Source organism: Onychomys torridus, chromosome 8, assembly GCF_903995425.1.
Source record: "Onychomys torridus chromosome 8, mOncTor1.1, whole genome shotgun sequence".
Taxonomy (NCBI): domain Eukaryota; kingdom Metazoa; phylum Chordata; class Mammalia; order Rodentia; family Cricetidae; genus Onychomys; species Onychomys torridus.
In genome coordinates this window covers 107712628-107732414 of record NC_050450.1, presented here as the reverse complement: position 1 = coordinate 107732414, position 19787 = coordinate 107712628, and the positions used below count along the sequence as shown (strand labels likewise).

General features: G+C 48.8%; 1 protein-coding gene across 1 annotated transcript in view; it reads right to left on the bottom strand.

Annotated features, from left to right (window-relative positions):
* Positions 1–19787, bottom strand: part of Rptor (regulatory associated protein of MTOR complex 1) — a 349556-nt gene that overhangs the window by 91169 nt on the left and 238600 nt on the right. The window contains exons 10-11 of the mRNA XM_036195340.1: positions 9321–9396; positions 1193–1294 (exon numbers count right to left, since the gene is read on the bottom strand). Of these exons, the coding sequence (XP_036051233.1) occupies positions 1193–1294; positions 9321–9396 (178 nt within the window). The remainder of the gene's footprint in view (positions 1–1192; positions 1295–9320; positions 9397–19787) is intronic.

The following is a 19787-nucleotide window of genomic DNA, read 5'->3' as shown; positions in this document are numbered from 1 at the left end:
GACTCTGGGCAGGAAGGTCCACTGTTTTCTATGGGGAGAGATTTTTGAGCTGTAGTTGCTCTGAGCATTTGGCCCAGTGAAGATGGATGGTTGTCTATCACAATGTGGTTAGCAGCCCTAATGAGCAAACATAAGCCCTTCTTGGAAGGAAGCAAGGCCAATGTCCTTGGACAGGTGGAAATCAGACCCATGGTTGTTTTCTAGAGGAAGTAACTTGATAAGTGCTTTGGAGAGTGATGGCCCTATCACTGGCCCTTGGCAAGTTCTGTACCTCTCATCTGGAGGCTAGCCTGTTCTCTATTCCTCCAGGGATGTGGGATGGCTTCCTACCCTTCCAAGTTGATGCCCTCTCCTGACTTCCACAGCTTCTGACATAGCCCCTTCTTCCTCCTCCCATACACACATGCTTGATACATTAGTATTTTCTGGCTTCTAGAGTAAGTCACAAGTCCCTCAGTGTCTGATCTGGCTTTTCTTAGTCACAACCCAGCTCACCAGTTTCTCCCACAAACACACATTTAATAAAACATAAACTTGGTGACCTGTGATGACAAATCCACTATTCCTATTCCTATTCCATGCCATTTTAGTAACCAAAAGTCAGCAAGCAGTAAATGGGTTCCCCACAACCAGACCAGTTTGCACGTGACTGACAGACACACACAGAAGGTACTAAAGTTTCCGATCGGTCCCCCAACAAGGGAAGGCTGGTGGCACCTGGCCTGCCTGTGCTGCTCTGGTACTGGTCAGGAGAATGAATGCTGTGGCCCAGTTAGGATTTGCTTGGTGGCCTCATCCTTTTCTCACAGGACAAATCTGCATCTCATGTCCTTCCAAACAGAAGGAGGTGGTATGCCAAGAGTCTGCTCCACATCGACGCTCGTTGGCAGCAGCATGTCACCAATTCCTGACTCTCAAGCAGGAGGAGGGAGGGTGTGGTGATCTATCCCAGTTTATATTTAATTGCGAGAGGAAGAAGGAAATGCAATGGCTTTGCCAAGAAAAGGCCACCGGGACTAAGTAAGCATCTCCTGACTTCAGATCAGATGTGAGGCACTGATGCGCCATCTGCCTGAAGCCCAGCCCCCATGGGGGAATTGCTACTGCCTAGACCCTCGTGTGCCTAGGACACACGTTTTCCTCCCATGGGACAGATGCCTTAGACAGTCTAGGCTGGAGGGAAATGACTGACCTGTAGGACAATGGGCAGCTGCTCTGGGGGGCTCCTGTTTTCCACACCCATTGTGAGCCACACCTGGAATGCCGTCAGCTGCTCAGCAAAGAATGGGCTGTGCTGTGGGAGGAGCAAAGAGCTGGTTAGTGAGGTAGGTTCTTAATACCACTTTCACCCTCAGTCCCGATAAGGCAGTGACCATGAGGGACAGAGATGGTGGCAGCAGGTCTTCCAGGCTTTGTTAACAGCCTGGACAGGAGAGGGAAGTCTGAGGCCTGCGGCCTGAGCACTCAGATGATATGTTCCTGTCAACAAGCAGAGAGACGGGGACAAGAGGAAGCCTGGGTGCACACTGTGCATACGGTGTCTACCATGGCCCTCAGTAAAGACACACACAGGGTAGTTGCCTCTGAGCCAGAGACATGAATTGGTGCTATTGGTGCAGATTTCATGTCTTCTTTTTTAAAGATTTATTTTTAATTATGCATGTTTGTTTGTGTGTGTGTCTATGTGCATGTGAGTGCTGGTACCTGTGGAGGTCACTGGATCCCCTGAGCTCCAGTTATAGGTAGGCAGTTGTGATCCACTCACTGTTGGTGTTGGGAATTGGCCTCAAGTCTTCTGCAAGAGCAGCACATGCTATTTGCAAGAACACTAGGCCATCTTAACCACTGAGCCACCTCTCCAGCACCACCATTCCTTTATTATTACTACCACTATCATTTTGAGAGACAGGGTCTCTCTATATCCACACTAGCCTGGAACACACCACTGTCCTCCTCAGCTTCCTGAGAGATGAGACTTCAGGTGTGCACCACCACATTTGGCCTGGTTATTTTTGGAAGTTGAGCTATAGAGAAGGGACTCAGGACTGAATTGGGCTTAAAGGCCAAGAAGACAGGTGGAACCTGCCAAGAAAGCTGTGAAGGGAATGGTCTTGGAGAGAAAGCAACATCATGTGGAGTTCTGGAAGCAGGTCAGTGATGTGGTCAGCAGTGCTGACCATGAAATGAATCAAGCAAGACTAAGACTATGACCCATCTGTGGATCACTTCAGAGACAGAGGTCATGCCGAATATCAAGGACTGTCTTGGATCCAGCAAAGCACAGCTGGAGTAACACGAAAGACAGGGAAGGAAGGACAGAGGAGAGAGCAGGTGGAGGCTCCACTCTGAAAATACACTGTGGAAGGAGGTGGCTGCAAAGGGGAGGAGAGACATAGGTTGTATGTGGAGGGAAGCAGACCAGGATGAGTATTTAGAGGTGGGAGGACAGTGGAATATGAAAGTTGATGGAGAAGAAGCCAGGCAAGTGACTGACAGTGGAGTGAGGGGCACAGTAGGAGGGCTGGTGCTGTAGGAAGAGAAGGGACAGCATGCTGCAAGGCAGTCCTGGGTCGGAGGTGAGAAGCTGGTGCTCTCTCTACTTACTACTCTTGTTTCTGAGGGGAGCATGCACAGACCTGTGAGGGAGAAATGTGGTTGGAATGGACAGGAGAGAGGGAGAAGGAGCTGAGGACATGCATGTGGTTATACTGTGCTATAGCTTCTCAGGCCCCCTTGAAGGATAGCTGCATGGGTGTGAGCTGAGTAGACAAGGGCAAAGGCAGTGCAGGGTACATACCAACGACCCAGCACCTAACCATGGAGTAGGGCTTGGGCCTTCTGGCTAGCATGAAGGCTAATGGAGTCAGAGTCCCGGAGGACCACTAGAGAGGCTGGCAGGGAGTCACCAAGGTCCCTTTGTTCCCATGCTAGAGTTACCAGCAATGACATGCAACCCACAGGAAATAGGTGGCTTGGGTGGGAAGGAGGACAACAGGATCAAAAGAGACAGCAAGAGGCTAGTGGCCTGTGCAATTTCTCATTCTGTATATCAGCTTCACTGTCATACAAAATCTAGCAGTGTCTTGTTCTCAGGCACCATTTTCCTTTGGGGCTTTCTCTTTTCCCTGGCGGAGGAACTGTGAGCCCAGGAGTCGGGGGAAGCAGCTTTGTCCTCAATCTGTAGCGCACCTTCCCTGAGCTGCTATCAGAGCTGGGTATTGTAGTAAAGGCCCAGTCACACAGGGCCTTAAGTTCATCTACCACTTAGAAAGGCACTGGGGCTCTGTGACAGCAGCTCACACAAAGGAAATTATATTTGGGGAAGCCTAAGAAGCTAGAGTAGGGCCCCCTAAGTGGTTTTCTCATTTTCAAGCAGGAATTATTCGCCAATTGTTTTAAAATCTCATGAGGTGCCTCCTCTCCCACTTTCCACAAGACCCTGATAAATGACAATCACATCGCCTCTCTCCAGTCGGTTTTTGTTTACAGATTTTTACATTGTCCACTGGTGGAGTGACTGTTTCAAGCAAAGAGACAATAATTCTTCATCTAGCCAGGTGAGGAGGCCTATGTGTATAATCTCAGCATTGGGGAAGCAGAGGCAGGAGCTGGTTTACACAGTGAACTCTAGCTCAGCCTGGTTACCACAGCAAGACTCTTTCTACAAACATACAAACAAACAGCACGGAACTCCTTCACCTAAACCTGACCAGAGACGAAAAGCACCGTCTGCTGGCTGTGGGTAAAGCCAGGGGGAAACACCAGGACAGCTACACAGCATGAAGACTGCACAGGCAGCCCACATGAGGATTCAGAGTTGGCATCGGGCCAAGTCTCTCAGGTGACCTTGTCATCAGACTAGAAGGGAACAACCAAGGAAGACTGAGGGACTGAGGCAAGGCATGCAGCTGTAACTGCATGACCTGTCTTCCAGGATAAATGGCACCCAAGATGCTCTGCTGTATGTCTAAAATAAAATAGGTCCAATGAGCAAAGGTCCAAAACTGAGAGTCAGCTGTGAGCTGCAGAGTCCGGTTCACTGGCAGGAGCTAGTCTAGCCAGATTTATGGCATGGTTACTGATACCAAGCTGGCCACTGTTCTCCTCTGTTCTCCCTTTGCTGGGCCTGATGACCTGAGCCTGGGTACTTGAGTCTGCTTAGTGAGGAGATGATAGCAATCTGCTCAGTGGCCAAGAGTGTTCACAGCATCCCCTGTAAAATCTACAGAGCCTGCGGAAAGGTCTATTTCAGCTGGTTATCCCAGGCTTCCTGATGTCTGGTCCCCTCCTCCTGGCCTCTCTTCCTACCCTGATGAATACCAATTTGAACGGGGTTTTGATTTCTTACTAGTTAAAATGTGTCACTTCTAACTGCTGACTCTGAAGACAGACATGTATACTAGGTGTCCTTTTCCTCTAAAAACAAGGCTTTAAGATGAGTCCAGTAAACTGTAGACCAACTATCATATTTGTGATGGTTGGAATAGGTTGGCCTCCAAAGACTCATGTGTTTGAATGCTTGGCCCATAAGGAGCAGTACTATTAGGAGGTGTGACATTGTTGGAGGAAGTGTTTCACTGTGGGGAGGTAGGCTTGAGGTCTCATATGCTTAAGCTGTGCCCAGTGTGGCACAGTCTCTCCTTAGGCTGCCTGTGGATCAAGATGTAGAACTCTTGTCTCCTTCTCCAGCACCATGTCTGCTTGCATGCTGCCATGCTTCTTGCCATGATGATAATGGACTAAACCTCTAAAATGGTAAGCCAGCCCCAGTTAAATATTTTCCTTTATAAGAATTGCTGTAGTCATGGTGTCTCTTCATAGCAATTGAAACTCTGATTAAGACAATAGTAAAGATGTGAATTTAGTCAAGTTGACATACAAAATTACTTGTAAACAATACACATACAAATCAAGGGGAAAGAACCCAGAATTTAGCTGTGTTGATTCAGTGTAATACAGATGTCAGCATTCTCCAACTCAATCTCTGAGTCTCCATAAACTCAGTCAAGGTACTGCTGGTTCTCGGAAGAAATGAACAAGCGACCACAATATTCACACGGAAACACAGAGGGTCAAAAGGAACTGGGGCGGGGCTGGAGAGATGGCTCAGAGGTTAAGAGCACTGACTGCTCTTCCAGAAGTCCTGAGTTCAATTCCCAGCACCCACATGGTGGCTCACAACCATCTGTAATGAGATCTGGCGCCCTCTTTTGTGTACATAATAAATAAATAAATCTTAAAAAAAAAAGTGTGTAAAAAAAGGAATTGGGGCAAGTGTGGAAAGAACACACTTGGAGGGCAGACATCTGACATCTGTGAATGTTCAGAATCAAGACTGTGATCCCGGGGCCTGGACACAGAGCCTGAGAGAACAGAGCAGAGAAGCTGGAAGCAGTTCACACAGCCACAGGTCCAGTGATGACACTCAGAGCGGGCACCCCACAGGCAGCAAACACTTCCTGCTCCAACCCACGCCTCCCTCTTAGTGATTATGGATGGTTGGCAGAGCTCAGAGGGAACAGCAACAGGAAGCTCTGGAAGGGAAGACAGTGGCATTTGGGGGTGCTTGCCTCAGGTAAGTCAAGATGGCTTTCGACAGCACAACAAAGGCCCTAACCATTAACAGAATTTTATTTTATTTTATTTTTTGGTTTTTCGAGACAGGGTTTCTCTGTGTAGTCTTGGCTGTCTCCTCACAGAGATTCATCCGCTTCTGCCTCCCAAGTGCTGGAATTAAAGACATGCGCCACCACTGCCCAGCTTTTTTCTTTTTTTTTAAGCAAAATTTTAATAAATAGGAATTTGCTTAACAAAAGATGTCTGTTCAACAAGAAAAAAGGTAAAACCATGAAGAAAATGCAGTCTGCAGAGTAAGAGGTATGCACAGTGAGACAAAGGACACTGACAGAACTCCGCTAGCTCAACAGAAAGATGTATAAAAGGTAGACCTGCCTGACAACAGGAGCCCACCTTCTGGAAACAGGGGGATGGACACATGATGCCACTATTCACGTGGAGCCAGATCCTACACAGCTGGAGGGCTGTGAACGAACCAAAGACACCATGGACAGCTACCCAGCAGACAGCATTGTGCTCCCCAAGCACACACAGGACATAGTCAGTGAGGTTGTTTGTAGTGTACCCAAAATGTACAGGATAGGTGGGAGAGAACTTGCCCCAAATTTCAGAAATATATGCATAACATGTAAAAACAAGTGAAATCTTATAGTATCAGCACTAGACAGGTCAGGATGATTTGCTTCCCCTTTGTCTCAAGCTGCACAGTCTCTGGGCCTGGGCCATCTAGCCCTGACTGTGAGAATCACAGATTGACACTTGAAACACACGCTGGCCATGGGATGGAAAACCATTCTGGACCTGCAGACGCCATTCCTCTTTTTCTGTGGAAAGGGGTTACAAGGCATATCAAAAGCAAGCTGTTGGGTGGGAGCAGCCAGACCCAAAGAGCCCACTCCATGTAGCACCCAAGCATGGCAGCAGACAGGCAAGTGGCCGCAGAGGGAAGGAGCAGCTTGTGACTGCTTTATATGGGGGCTGGGCAGGAGAGTGTGTTAAAACTGGTGAGGAGTCACCAAGCCATATGTTTATGGTACATACGGCTTTCTACATGTATTCTACATACCCAAAAAAGAAGGAAGATAAAATAAAAAAAGCTAGGGCTGGAGAGATGGCTCAGTGGTTAAGAGCACTGACTGTTCTTCCAGAGGTCCTGAGTTCAATTCCCAGCAACCACATGGTGGCTCACAACCATCTGTAATGAGATCTGGTGCCCTCTTCTGGCCCACAGGGACACATGCAGATGGAGCACTGTATCCATAATAAATAAACCTTAAAAAAAAAAAAAAGAAAAAAAGAAAAAGAAATGCATGTATAATAAACATTAAAAGATAAATAAAATAAATAAAAAATAAAAATTAAAAAAGCTAGAGCATGGTCCAGATCAGTTGCCCCTGCACCTGACACCCCAATGTTCTCTTAACACAGAACCCTGATTCCATCAGGTTAGAGGTAATATAGTGAGGATGTCTAGCACTGGGACAGAAGACAGAAGCGCTCAGTCTGAAAGAAACACAACCCCAAGTGTGCGGCCCTAGGAGCTGAGTTCTCATCTCTTAATCAGGGAAGCCATGATCTGAAGACAACAAGACTCAAGTCTCTTCATTTTTTGTTTTGGTTTGGTTTTTCAAGACAGGATTTCTCTGTGCAACCCTGACTGTTCTAGAACTTGTTCTGTAGCCCAGGCTGGCCTTGAACTTAGAGATCCACCTGCCTCTGCTTCCTGAGTGCTGAGATTAAAGGCATGCACCACGACTGTCCAGCAAGACTGATGTTTTAGTGGGTTTTTTCAGACATCCAGCTGCATCCAGACTCCCTGTGCCTCCTGGGAGAGCCCTAGGGCCATTTTAGTTTGCATGGAGGGTAGGGAAGAGAGTGGGAGGCAGCTGCCAAGGTCTGCCATGGGCCAGGTGTCATTTTCTATGAAGGTTTGGCACTCTGAAGGAGACTTGTTCCTGCATCAAACAGTTTAGGAAAGGCAGGAACACAGGCTGTTTGGAAGCTGAGCAATGGATGCTACATGAACCTGGTTAAGACAAGAAAAGACAAAACCATGTCATCCCCTCAGCACTGATACTCAGGGAGGGGCCTGTAACACACAGACACCATATACAGAGACATACACAGACACACAGACACCACACACACACACACACACACACACACACACACATACACACACACCACACACACACAGAGACATACACACACAGAGACACACAGAGACACACACACAGACACACACACAGACACAGACACACACACACACAGACAGACACACACACACACACACACACACACACACACACACACACACACACACACACACAGCCAGGCTCCAGGTACAGAGGCACACTGCTTGAAAGCTAACAGCAGAACTCAGGTGTGGGAGCATGGCTATTGGCTTTAGTCCTTCCATCTTTGCTGTAGGTTTAAAAGCTTCTATAATAAAATGTTATCTCCTCTCCCCAAACAGGCAACAAAGAGCAGAACAACACTGACAGAGGACTAGGAAATCATCTTTAAAAGCCTTTTGCCCCATCACCTGAACCTCAGGGCACATCTGGGGAGCTAGCATAGCCTATACACACCAAAAGTGCAGTATGTTAGTGCATACACAGGCCCAGGCTTGATTCTGCAGCAGGGACACTGACAGATGATAGTGACAGACACTGCTCATTTGTCATTGTCAGTGGTCAGTTTTCTCTGGGCAGTGAGCTGTGTAAGACCATATGAGGGCCTATCATACGTGTAAATCCTGTCCTAAGCACTTTGGGGTGCTAACTCATTTAACCAGCATACATAGCCCCTTTAAAAATGAGGAAACCAGGGCTGGGTGTGTTGGCACACATCTTTAATCTAGCACTCAGGAGGCAGAGGCAGGCTGGCCTCTGTGAGTTCAAGGCCAGTATGGTCTACAGAGTGAGTTCCAGGACAGCCAGGGCTGTGTTGAAGGAGCCTGCCTCAAATAACAACAGTAAAACCAGAAAACCAAAGTTCAGGGAGGTTTAGTTCTGAAATTCAATGGCCTCCAGAGCAGTGTGATGTGGCCCTTATGTTGCTGACAGCCAACCTCCCCATCCCCGTCCCATCTTAGCTTCATGAATGTGTTTAACCTACTTCTGTGTTCCTGGGCCCCTAACCTAGGTCCCTGATTTCTAACTGTTGTGCCCTGTACTCTTGAGGTCAGGAACAGGGAGGGCTTCAGTCAGACCTGGTGCTTCACTCGGAGCAAACGCTCTGCAAAGAAAAACTGAGGGGCTTCGAGAGGCTGCTAGGAAGGCTCTGGGCAGCGCCACCACTTGTCCACCCCCACGTGGAACCAGGTACAGCCCATGCAGCTGCTCAGCTTTCACCTGCACGGCCTGAGACTGAGGTCACTCCAGGAACTGAGGCTGGATGAAGAAAGCCGATTCATGACTACGACACACAGGGGTAAACCAGCCTTTAAAAGTCAACCATTTCCCCAACTGCTCTACAAAGTGAGTTGCCAGGCCAGCTGGTACTACACAGAGAAACACTGTCTCAGACCCCCCACCCCCCAAAAGTCAACCATTTTAAAACCTGACTTGAGTCCCTGGCTGACCCGATCTTGAAAACTCTGTAAGCTGTACTTTTTTCCCCTAGGTAGTTGAAAAACTAAACCTGACACCCAGAATTCTGGGTGCTACATGAAGCCCAGGTGTCTGCAATGGAAGCACAGGGTCCCCCTGGGGAGGGGCCTCCCTGAAGTGGGGACTCACCCTGAAGGCAGTGCCCTCCTCGATGATGGTTGGCAGCTGAGACAGGCAAATGTCCACGGCAAGGTCCCAGGCCTGCCTGGGGAGAGAACAGAGGACACCAAGGGTTAGCGAAGCAGCTATGGCGCCAGGCCTTCACAGGGTGGACCACAGAGCCAACGGGGACAAATACCCTTCAGCCAGGAAGGGCTGGGTTGGGGTTTTCAGAGCAGACCTGGTGGCAGAATCACCCAGGAAGACCAGAGAGAAGCAGGCATGGTGGGTATTGAGACTTAGTCTAGCTGCCTAGTGTGACAAGCTTCTCTTGAGAATGCAGAGAGGATGACAGAACTCTTGTTCCCATACAGTGGTTCCTGACTCCATCACAACCCTCCCCCTGCAACATACAACCTACTTGCTCCAAATAACTGGGGCTCCTATGGTGGCTGATAGGATGGCATGGGCAGAGAGAGGCACTTTGTTAGAAAAAGCCCAATCAGCAGGGCTGTGGACCGTCTGCCCCAGAAGGCCAGGTGGTATCAACATGCCCCATCCCCTGTGTTGCTAGGAGGTCAGGACCCCTCATCTTCTTGTCTGCATGGCTGGACCTGGCCTGGGCCCAGAAGGCCAGGGCTGTGTTGGTGGTCCTAAACTGAAAGAGGGCAGACCTCTGGCAGGTAGGCTTGGCATTCTCAGCCTCTCATGGCACTGGGTACTCACTACTCAGCACTCTCCTTGACAACATGTCTTGTGCTCAGCTGAGAGGCCTGTCTGAGACGCCCCCCCCCCCCCCCACAAACACACCAGGTGGATGCCCACTCCCTGCTCTAGCTTCAAGCGAGCCCTTGGACTTTTCTCTGGGGAACTCTGGGGCTCAGACATTGCAGGCTGATTTATGCAGCTTCATAAACACATCCTCTTACATAATGGGGGGACACGGGGACTCAGTGTCTGGGAGCAGGCTGGCCGCACTTACATAAGGCTCTTTGCCAGGTGCCCTTCCCCCCATACTTTTGGAGGACTAAGAGAGCAGCATAGGACAGGAGTGGCGTGAACTGGGGCTACACAAGCTAGAGAGTTCAAAGGCAAGCTTTACCTTGGCCTGGGTATGTAACTGAGTAGAATTTTATTGATTTCTTTTAACATTTTTAACTTTGACACTTTCAGGCTCAGAGTAAAGCCCAACAGCACAGTTTGGCCACAAGTGCAGGGCCAAGAAAACACATGAACACTCACTGGCATGGTCCTAATTATGCTCCTGAGTTACTTGGTTACTACATACCTGTCTTTCTGATGGTGCTCAGAGAAGTGCTGGCCCTTGGTCACATAGGAAGGTCCTAGAAGTGTGTATTCTACCACAGCCCCCAGTGTAGGTAGACCTTCCCTCTGGTGGGGTGGGCCTCCCACACCTTCACACACAGCTTCAGGGAGCTGAGGGAACTTTGGGGCCCATGAGACCTAACGTGCTGTCCTTTCCTCTTTACTCAGGTACTGGTTACTTTTTGTCATCCCTATGACCAAACACCTAACGGAGAGCATTTTTCCATCTATCTGCAACAGCCAGCCATGTGGGAAATGGAGAGGAACAGTGGCTGGCAACTGGTGGCTGGAGGTCTGAGTAGGGTGGACAAAAGGTGTCAAGCATGTCACGACTAAGGAATGACAACCGCAGATCTGTGAGTCCTGTAATCACAGTGGGTTGTATGTGGACCCAAGGATTTCAGAATGGGCTTGCACTGAGGTGAGACTGCAGGCAGCCTAGCCAGACTAGGGATCAGATGACAGGCTCCTCAATTCATAGTAGTTACATTCAAAGGGGCCCCAGTGGAGCAGCAGGAGTCCCTTACTTCAACATTCCCTGGTGCAGATGGTCACACTTCCTAGCAATGGTACCACTGCCTACATCGTGCAAGCAGCTCAGAATGGCTACACATGCAACTCTGGAAACTGCTTTCCTGTCACAATGCCTTGTCCTGTGTGCAACAGAAAATGCTGTCTCTTCTAAGTGTCCTCTGGGACCATAGGAAGTGCTCCCTGGTCTTCCACTTCTAGCACCTCAGGTGGCCATCTCCCCAGGGCGAGGATGCTTCTCTCTCAGTTTGTCTGTCTTCCCTGGATGTGCATCCAAGCACAGTACTCTTCATTCTCTCTCAATGACACCCTCAAGTGCCATTCAAAACAAACGTATTTTCTTGGTGACTCCTGATGCTGATTCCATCACTGGACCAGTGGCTATGTCTGAAATAAATCTAATACTTCCCAGTCAGTTCCTCAAATCCCAAGCTTACCCACAGTCTTACTAGGCATCCTCTCAAATCCCAGACCCTCTTTTGGCCCCTCTCCAAGAGTGCCACACTAACAGCCATGACTCCCGTCACTCTGATTTTGCCTGCCTTTGCAGAGGTCAACAACATTCCAAGGTTCCTCCTGGGTCCCACCATTAGAAGGGAGCAAAGCCTGATGGTGCCAGACAGTTTGTGGGCACCTTAAATGCAGGTCTTTAACATGCACATTCTGAGTCGGAGAAGAATGAAAGCAATCTTTGCCCAGAGCTGAATGGGGTTAAAGACAATGGGGGTGAGAATGTACCACAGGCCTGGCTTCAACCCTTCCCTCCTTGATTCCCACCAGTCTGTAGGCCCCCAACAGGTCTGGGTCTACAGGTCTACGTGGATGGGCTTGTTTCTCCAGGAGGCAGATTCACTATCCATGAAATAAAAAATGGTGACATCTTCCTCATGGGGTCCCTATGGGACCCTGAGATAAGGAAGAGGCCTTGGCTGAGCTGCAGACAGGGTGAGGGCCAGTCAAAAACCACAGCACTTGACATGATCCAAGCTGGAAGACTGTGCACAGCCGCACATGCTGAGTTAGTTCTCTCTCTTTACTATCCCCTCCCCTGACTTTGAGAAATATACTCCTGTAAAACAGTGATGATCAGTAAGGCAGATTTTGTTTCTGGAATAGCAATCTCTTCTCCCTGGTAATTTCCTGGGAGACTTGAAGATTCTTGTTATTTTTATGTAGACTAATGAGACTGCATGCTGGTAGGTAAAGGGGCACATTTTCTCTATGTCTTAATAAAGAACCAAGACAAGAATGGAGACATTTAAAATTCAGAAGGATAGATTTAAGATGAAAAATGAAAAAGTTACTCCTTTCACATCCCATCCCCTCATACTGAACCCCCCCACCATGTACACACTGTCCCTCCTGCCCACAAACCTCACTCCCATGCAACCCTTCCTGGCTGATGAAATTAAGAGGCAATCAGGAGATAATCAAAAGTGGCTCCAACTTTGGGCAATAAATAGTTCCCATATGCTCAGTAAACCCCCGACTGCAGGCAAGCTAGTGTTCAGCAGCATTGGGGAGACATCTACTCTTTGTTGAGACAGAAGCAAAGTCAATTATTACAATTAGATTCTATAAAAATGCCTTGAATTTAATCAAATGGAAAGTTTCAATTTCAGGAGTTAGAAGAAAGAGTAGAAATTAGGGAGAAGTAGAGCTGGGAAGTGGGCAGTGTGTGTGTGGTAGCTGGCTGATGTGACCAGCTGGTGCCTGGCATGGATACTTCTGGAACTAAGCAGAAAGGTAAAGCACATACATCCATGGGTTTGTGCCTAAGCTGACATGCCCATTGTGCCCTCACAATCTTGAGGCAAACACATTCTAACCCACACACATTTGACTTTGTTTGGCATGACTACCTCTGCTGGTCTGTGGCCCCGCTAGCTCCCACCTCTGGGAGAACTGAACCCACTACACAGTTCCTTCACCAGAAAACCAGCTCCAAGTTTTGTTTTCCTATGTGAAAGGCTTGATGGAGACTAATGGAATGAGACAGAGCCAACAAAGGAAGCTGTGGCTAAGGGCAAAGGGACAGCACAGAGCAGCAGTGAGGGAGACAAGTGAAGGAAAGGCCTGTTTGAGATACCAAAGAGAAGAAAACCTGATTGAGAACCCAAGGCCACTGGCAGACAAGCTCCATGACAGTTCCTGCAACAGAGATACCTCAGTCCTGTGCCAGCTCCTGGGCTGAGACAGGATGGAGAGGGGCACAAGTCCAGAGCATGACGGGTGGCCTGGGCACTCTCTCTGGGCCAGACCAGATGACGTCAGTATTTCCCATCAAACTGTAAAATTCTGTAACAATCTCATTCTCTGTTCTCTGAGGAGCACAAGCACCAACTGATTAAAGCTGGCTGCATTTTCTCAGATAACATTCAGCCAAACTTGCAGGCCTAATTTGGGATTCTCAGCTACGGACAAGTGAAAAAGCAGCTGATAAAACCTTGTGACAATAGCTGTGGTGCTGCACACTGGTTCTCCACGTGTCCCCAGGGCACACCAGCTCTCTGTGTGTCATGGGTGCACACCAGCTCTCTGTGTGTTATCAGTGTATACCAGCTCTCTGTGTATGGCACCTTGGTACAACAGCTCTCCTCTCCGTGTGTCCCCAGGGCATACCAGCTCTCCATGTAGCATCCAGACACACGAGCTCTATGTGTGTCACCAGGGCACACCAGCTCTTTTCTCTGTGTGTCACCAGGGCATGCCAGCTCTCTGTGTGTCAGCTGGGGAAGGAATAGAGGTTGGGAAGTGTCCACACTGGCTTCCCACAGGGAGGCTCTGTAGACTCTAACGGAGAGAGGCAGAACTGAGGTAATTTTGAGCAGGCAGGAGGGGTACTAGGATAAGCCCAACTGATCCAAACTGGGCTCCCCCCCAACACACATACAGCAAAGAGTGGAGGACTTTCTAAGCTGCTGGCTGAGTCACCGCCAGGAAGAGCCTGGATTTTCAGGAAACTGGCATAGGATGGCAAGTGCCCAGATAGTGGGCTGGAGGGAAGCCTTCTGAGCCAGTGTGGGCTCCATCTGCACTGATCAATCAGAGCAGAAAGCACAGGTTATTACCGCAGAGAAATGCAAGGTCTCAGGACCCCTGAAACTGAGAGTAAAGGAGAACAACTCCCTGATGGCTTTGCATCAGAAATTAAACAGGAAGCAGGCTCTGAGTATTTCATCATCTGCTTCCCTGCCTGAAGCAGAGCGGAAATGTACATTACTTATGCTTTAACCCCAGTTTTTGCTAGGCTTTGTTCCCTTTCCCCTCACTGGAAACACAGCCTCTCCATCACCACTCAAGGATATAATAACCGGATTTTAAATTATTTATTCCAAAGGCTCTTTCCTGCTTACCTTTCCTATGAATTCCCTGGGGATATGTGTGCCGCCATCTATTTATGAGGGAACACAAACCCTGAGCACTATGGGAAGAGTTTCATCAACTGGGGTGGCAGATGGCAAAGCTGAGAGGCTACCAGTCATCCTTCAGTGGTGAGGCCCAGCCAAGGCCTGGAATAACTCAACTCTGCAGTGGCTTGGCCCTCAGAGATAGCTACAGAGTTTTAGAGGTGGGTGTGGCTCTCCACCTCTTTTCCTCACCTCGCTCAAGGGGTAGGATTTGGGTTAGGGCAGACCAATGATAGGTCTGCAAGCCCAGTCTCAAAGAGGGCCAGCAGTCACAAAGGGGCAGAAGTGGTGACGAGCCTGTTCCACAGGGCCTTCCTAAGCCCTGGAATGTGGCCCTGGAGCTGGGGAGAGGTATGGAGAGGGTGGGTCTACAGGAGGGAAGGCTTGGAAACCATTTAGCCTGTGCTATGGACAAAACTACAGAGGAGAAAAAGGCCAGTGTGTAAAGCTGCTGGATTCTGGAGCTTGGACACCCAACTCCTTCTCAAGGAAGGTGAAGCACCTGGCAGAACATTTCCACTGACCAAGACGGTCTCTCAAAGGTGGCTCTGCTGTGCATTCTAGGCCTGCAGAAAAGGTGCATATGGCAGGGATCAGAGTCCTTCTCTTCTCTGGGCATAAGATATGCTGTGAATGACTCACAGAAACAAAGGTCACTGACGAGATGGAGCGGCTCCTTTCTTCCTCATCTATCTGGGACCGTGTCTGTCTTGCCTGGCATCTCATTCAGTTTAGTCCAAACAAAGCTGAGCACAGAGACAAACTGTTCCTTGGGGAGGGTGCTTGTGCCTCAAGTCCTCACTTGTCAATCTGCAGCTTGGGTGGGATGACCCTCTCATACAACCCCCAGCCCAACTGTGTCATGCTATTATAGGGTTTTCCAGTATTCTAGAAAATTCTCTTATGCTCAGACTACTAGATTCATTCAGTTCAGACTGAGAGAGATTACTTGGTAAGAACTATGTGGTATGTGGACATTCCAGCTTCATATACAGGGAGATTCTGAAATGACAGATCCACCAGCAGATGCTTCAAGTAGTAGTGTTTCTTCATGACAATGCTGAGAAGCCCTCATGGCACATACAGGCTGGGATGAAGCAGTGCAGAGGCTAGTCTCTGGGAAATACAAATAAGATGTCCAAAGCCCAGGAAGGAGGCAGAAAGGAGGTTAACAGGCACTCCCCACCCTCCCAGGCCAGAGATACATAAGGTAGGTCAGTAATGTCCCTGATGCCAGCAAGCCATACTGCGCCCAGGAGGCAGCAGGCAAGAAGACTAAATTTTACTGTTAGAACAGCACTTAGGGGGCTGGAGAGATAGCTCAGAGGTTAAAAGCAATGGCTGCTCTTCCAGAGGACCCGGGTTCAATTCCCAGCAACCACATGGTGCCTCACAATTGTCTGTAAATCCTGTTCCAGGGGACCTGACACCTGTATACAGACATACATGCAGTCAAAACACCAATGCATGTTTGAAAAAGAGAGAGAGAGAGAGAGAGAGAGAGAGAGAGAGAGAGAGAGAGAGAGAGAACAGCACTCACATAGAAGACCTGGGGAAGAGGGATGCCTAACCATTCAACTAGCTCTTGTGAAGGTTGGTTGGGCTTACTCGGTGACTTAGTTTCTCAAGCATTGTGGTGGCAGGGAGACCTCTAGGAGAGATGGGAGGGGCACTGGGGCCAAATAGAGACTAGTGAGGCAGCTCTCTGCTGAGGTCAGGCTCGTCCCTCTGGCTCTTGAAGCTGCTGTGCCTCTAGGAAACCCATGAGGCTGCTAAACCCAGCTCCAGCCTATCTTGGCTATACTGGCCCAATCAGTTAAAGGCATTAACCTGTCCCCAGCTCCATGTAGTCCCTCCCGGAGTCTGAGCCTATGTCTATGCTGGCCACTGGTCAAAGTGGCTTCACCATGCAATTTCCAACAGAGAATGGGACTGACTAGTGTTTATTTTCCAACTCTACTCATGCTAGCTCTGCCATTACTGAAAATCCTCCCCAGAGAACATGTGTCAGAGGCATGTAATTCTCCTCCCTCAAGTCATGTCTCACTGGTTTCCATAACAAGAACCCTTTCAAATGCACTTATCTGGTACTTCTCAGCATAGACAGGAGCGACGATGTCAGGCAAAAGGCTGCAAATCAGAGAGGACCTTTATATGCTGTCCAGACTGCACGAGCTCAGGAGAAAGCTACTTCATGTCCAGGGATGGCTATCATGCTGAGGTCAGGGACACCTGAAGTCTGTGTCTGGCATTCCAACAGGATCCTGACAGGCAGACTGTGAGCTACATATAGTCTATGGCTATGGTTAGTTTGGATCTCAAAATGTTTTCACAAATACTGCACATTGGATTTCAACATTAAAAAAAAATAGGCAATGATACATGAAAACACTGATTTTTGGCTACTTAACCAAAAATTGGATGGTCTGACTGGTTTCTGTAGTGGGGTTAATTTATGTTGGGGGCTGCTGGCTGGGACTTGGTCACAGGACCTGCTCTTGTCATGCCTACAGTCCACACAGCCCTCTGGCCATGGCTGTGCACTTATTCTGTTAGAAAGGTGTATTACACCTATGCTCCACAGACTGCTGGGCCCTCAGGCTTCAAGTGGTCAGTCACCTTCCTCCTCTCTCCTCCCTTCCAAGTCCCATGGCAGGTTTACTGCTATGGGGTCCCAGCTCAAACTTGGGTCAGTCAAATGGCAATTGCACCCAGTATCCATATGTAAGATACACAGGCACTTGAGTAAACTGGCGAATTAAATGGGGGTGCTAAGACACTTAATTTTGCTCAGATGAGTTTACGGGCAGTCCTGGGCATCAGTGTTCTTCGCCACTGCATGCTCCTTGAAAAGCCATGCTTTAATTTAATTTAATTAATTTCCCTGCCTCCAAATGAAGAATTAAAACATGATGGAAAGAGCCCAGTGTCTGCATCCACTGGTGGTACACGCAGCCCTGGGCCAGGTACCACTTCTCTTAATAAGCCCCCACCCTGATCACTTCTCCACAAAGCCACTGTTTACTTTCTGAGATCCTTTCCTCTGGTAGCCATCCGATCTTCCAGCAGAACTGAGCACTGCTGGTCCTGGGGAGGCTGAGTCCCGGTGAGGATCACATTGTTATTCAGCCAGCAGGTACTGTGTGCCTTTGGACAAGTCACATACTGTTGGACTCTCCGCCTCTTCAATGCAAAGTTAAAACACGTCATGTTAGACATGTGGTGAGGATCAGTGAGATCATGTATGCTCGACTTTAGGAAGAAGACTACAGGTGCTAAATAAAACAAAAGCAGCCACTTTCTCCCTTGAATGCTAGCTCTCAAACCAGCATCCTAAATCCCTCTTAACCTAGACTCAGCTTTCAGCTGTTCATTGACTTCCCCTAAGATGCCAGCAGCTACAATATACTCGGTTACCAAGTCCAGTCAGCGTTCTGGACCCTCATCATTGCTGCCTAGTATATCTCTGAGTTCCCAATGGTTCTGCCCTTGCCTAACTGCAGACCCAAAGTGTGGCAGGCATGCTTCCTGTGGGGCATTCCCTCCTGATTCCCCAGTCCCTCTGATCCAGCTACTTCCTGGAACTCAGGAACTCAGAAACTCAAATGAGTTTTCCTTAGTTCATCTTTTGGGGAGCCAAATGAACACCCTGGATACTACCGAACAAGTGCAAGATCCTGGATTCAATCCCTAACAACTCAGAAGGCAACAGGCAAAAAAATGTGTAAGACCAGAAGTCACTTGATGCTGCTCCTCCTGAGCTAGACTGGCCCTAATTTATCAGATACTGAATAGTGATCTCTGCAGCAGGCTCCAGCCTCCCAAAGTTTTGATCACTGCAGTTCCTGCCTTAAGCAACAGAAAACAGAAGCCGACATATCAGCATATTCAGCAGAACAGCAGGAGCAGAAGGGAAGGGGAAGCAGGAGCAGTGTCCTGACCACCTTGGCCTGGGATCTGGAAGCGTCTACAGAGTAGGAAATGGCTCGCACGCATGGGCTGAGGAAGAATGGGAATGGAGTACCAGGCTATTTCCTACAGCTGATGCCCAGCCTGGAGTAGCTCAGGAAGCCGACAGACTTTGCCCCACAACTTTTCTTCTGGACGGGCCTCCCTGTAGCTGCCATCTTGCTGGGTAGAGGGCCAGGCTCTTCTTGCAGGGGTCAAGTGCCATGAAGACAAGGAGCACCACAGCCTCTGACCCTTACCGTCTCACGGCTTCTCACCCTGCCTTGGTCACCACCGACTGCTACACACTCCTACAGGGTGCACCCTGTCCACTGCAAGGAGCACAGTGGACGTACAACTACTCTCATAGAGAGATTCCCTCTATGGTTGGGTGTTTCATTGGCTGTGCAGTGCCAAGCACAGAACTTTGTCTAATGGACAAGAGTTAACAGCCAACTTTGGATTTTAATGAGCCCTTTCCACATCATTTGAAAAATATCACATGAGGTACTAAACCTTAGGGAATTTGCTAGTTATGCTTTTATCATGCAAAGAAATGCCCAATTAGTTCTTACATTTGTTTCTAAGTTTTATTTTATGACAAATAATGCCTTAACTATAATGATTCAATTAAAAAAAGAAAGAACTTACTATTTCAAAGGAATCAGAACTCTCCAAAGAGGCTTTTAATTTCAAAGAATCCCCAACAGTTTTGAAGAGTTGTGTTACTCTAAGTGTTACTGCTGTCCTGTCTGAAGCCTGCTGTGGCTCCCTTCAGTCTTTTTCTGTGTATGACAAAGACTGTGGACCCATGCAGTGTCATTTACTGTGTTGTTTAGCACATGCTTTACATAACCACAGGCAGACAGGCTCCCTTCACCCACTGAACAGGGTGGGGTAGCCTCCACTTGCAGTTCTGACAGGAGTCAGAGCGACAGACACCACCAGCCTTCAGTCACAGTCCCTGTCTTCTTAGACCTGGGTGGATCATAGCTAGCTGCAGGACAAAGTGGACTGGGCAGAGAAAGGTACAGGTGGGGAAAGGCAGGGAGTAGAGGGGGTGGGGCACAGGAGCTGCAGGAAGTTACAAGGTAAAGTGGAAGATGGCAGTGAGACACTGAGGAGGAGCAAGCTGGTTGCGCAGGGGTCAGTCAGGGACCATACCAGCAATGTTACAGTCAAGGGTGAGGCCCCACGTCAGTGTTTCTGGTGCTGGGCCTTAAGGGAAGGAAACACCAAGGCCACTGACCAGAACAGTATTGTCAACTCATGGTCACCTCCA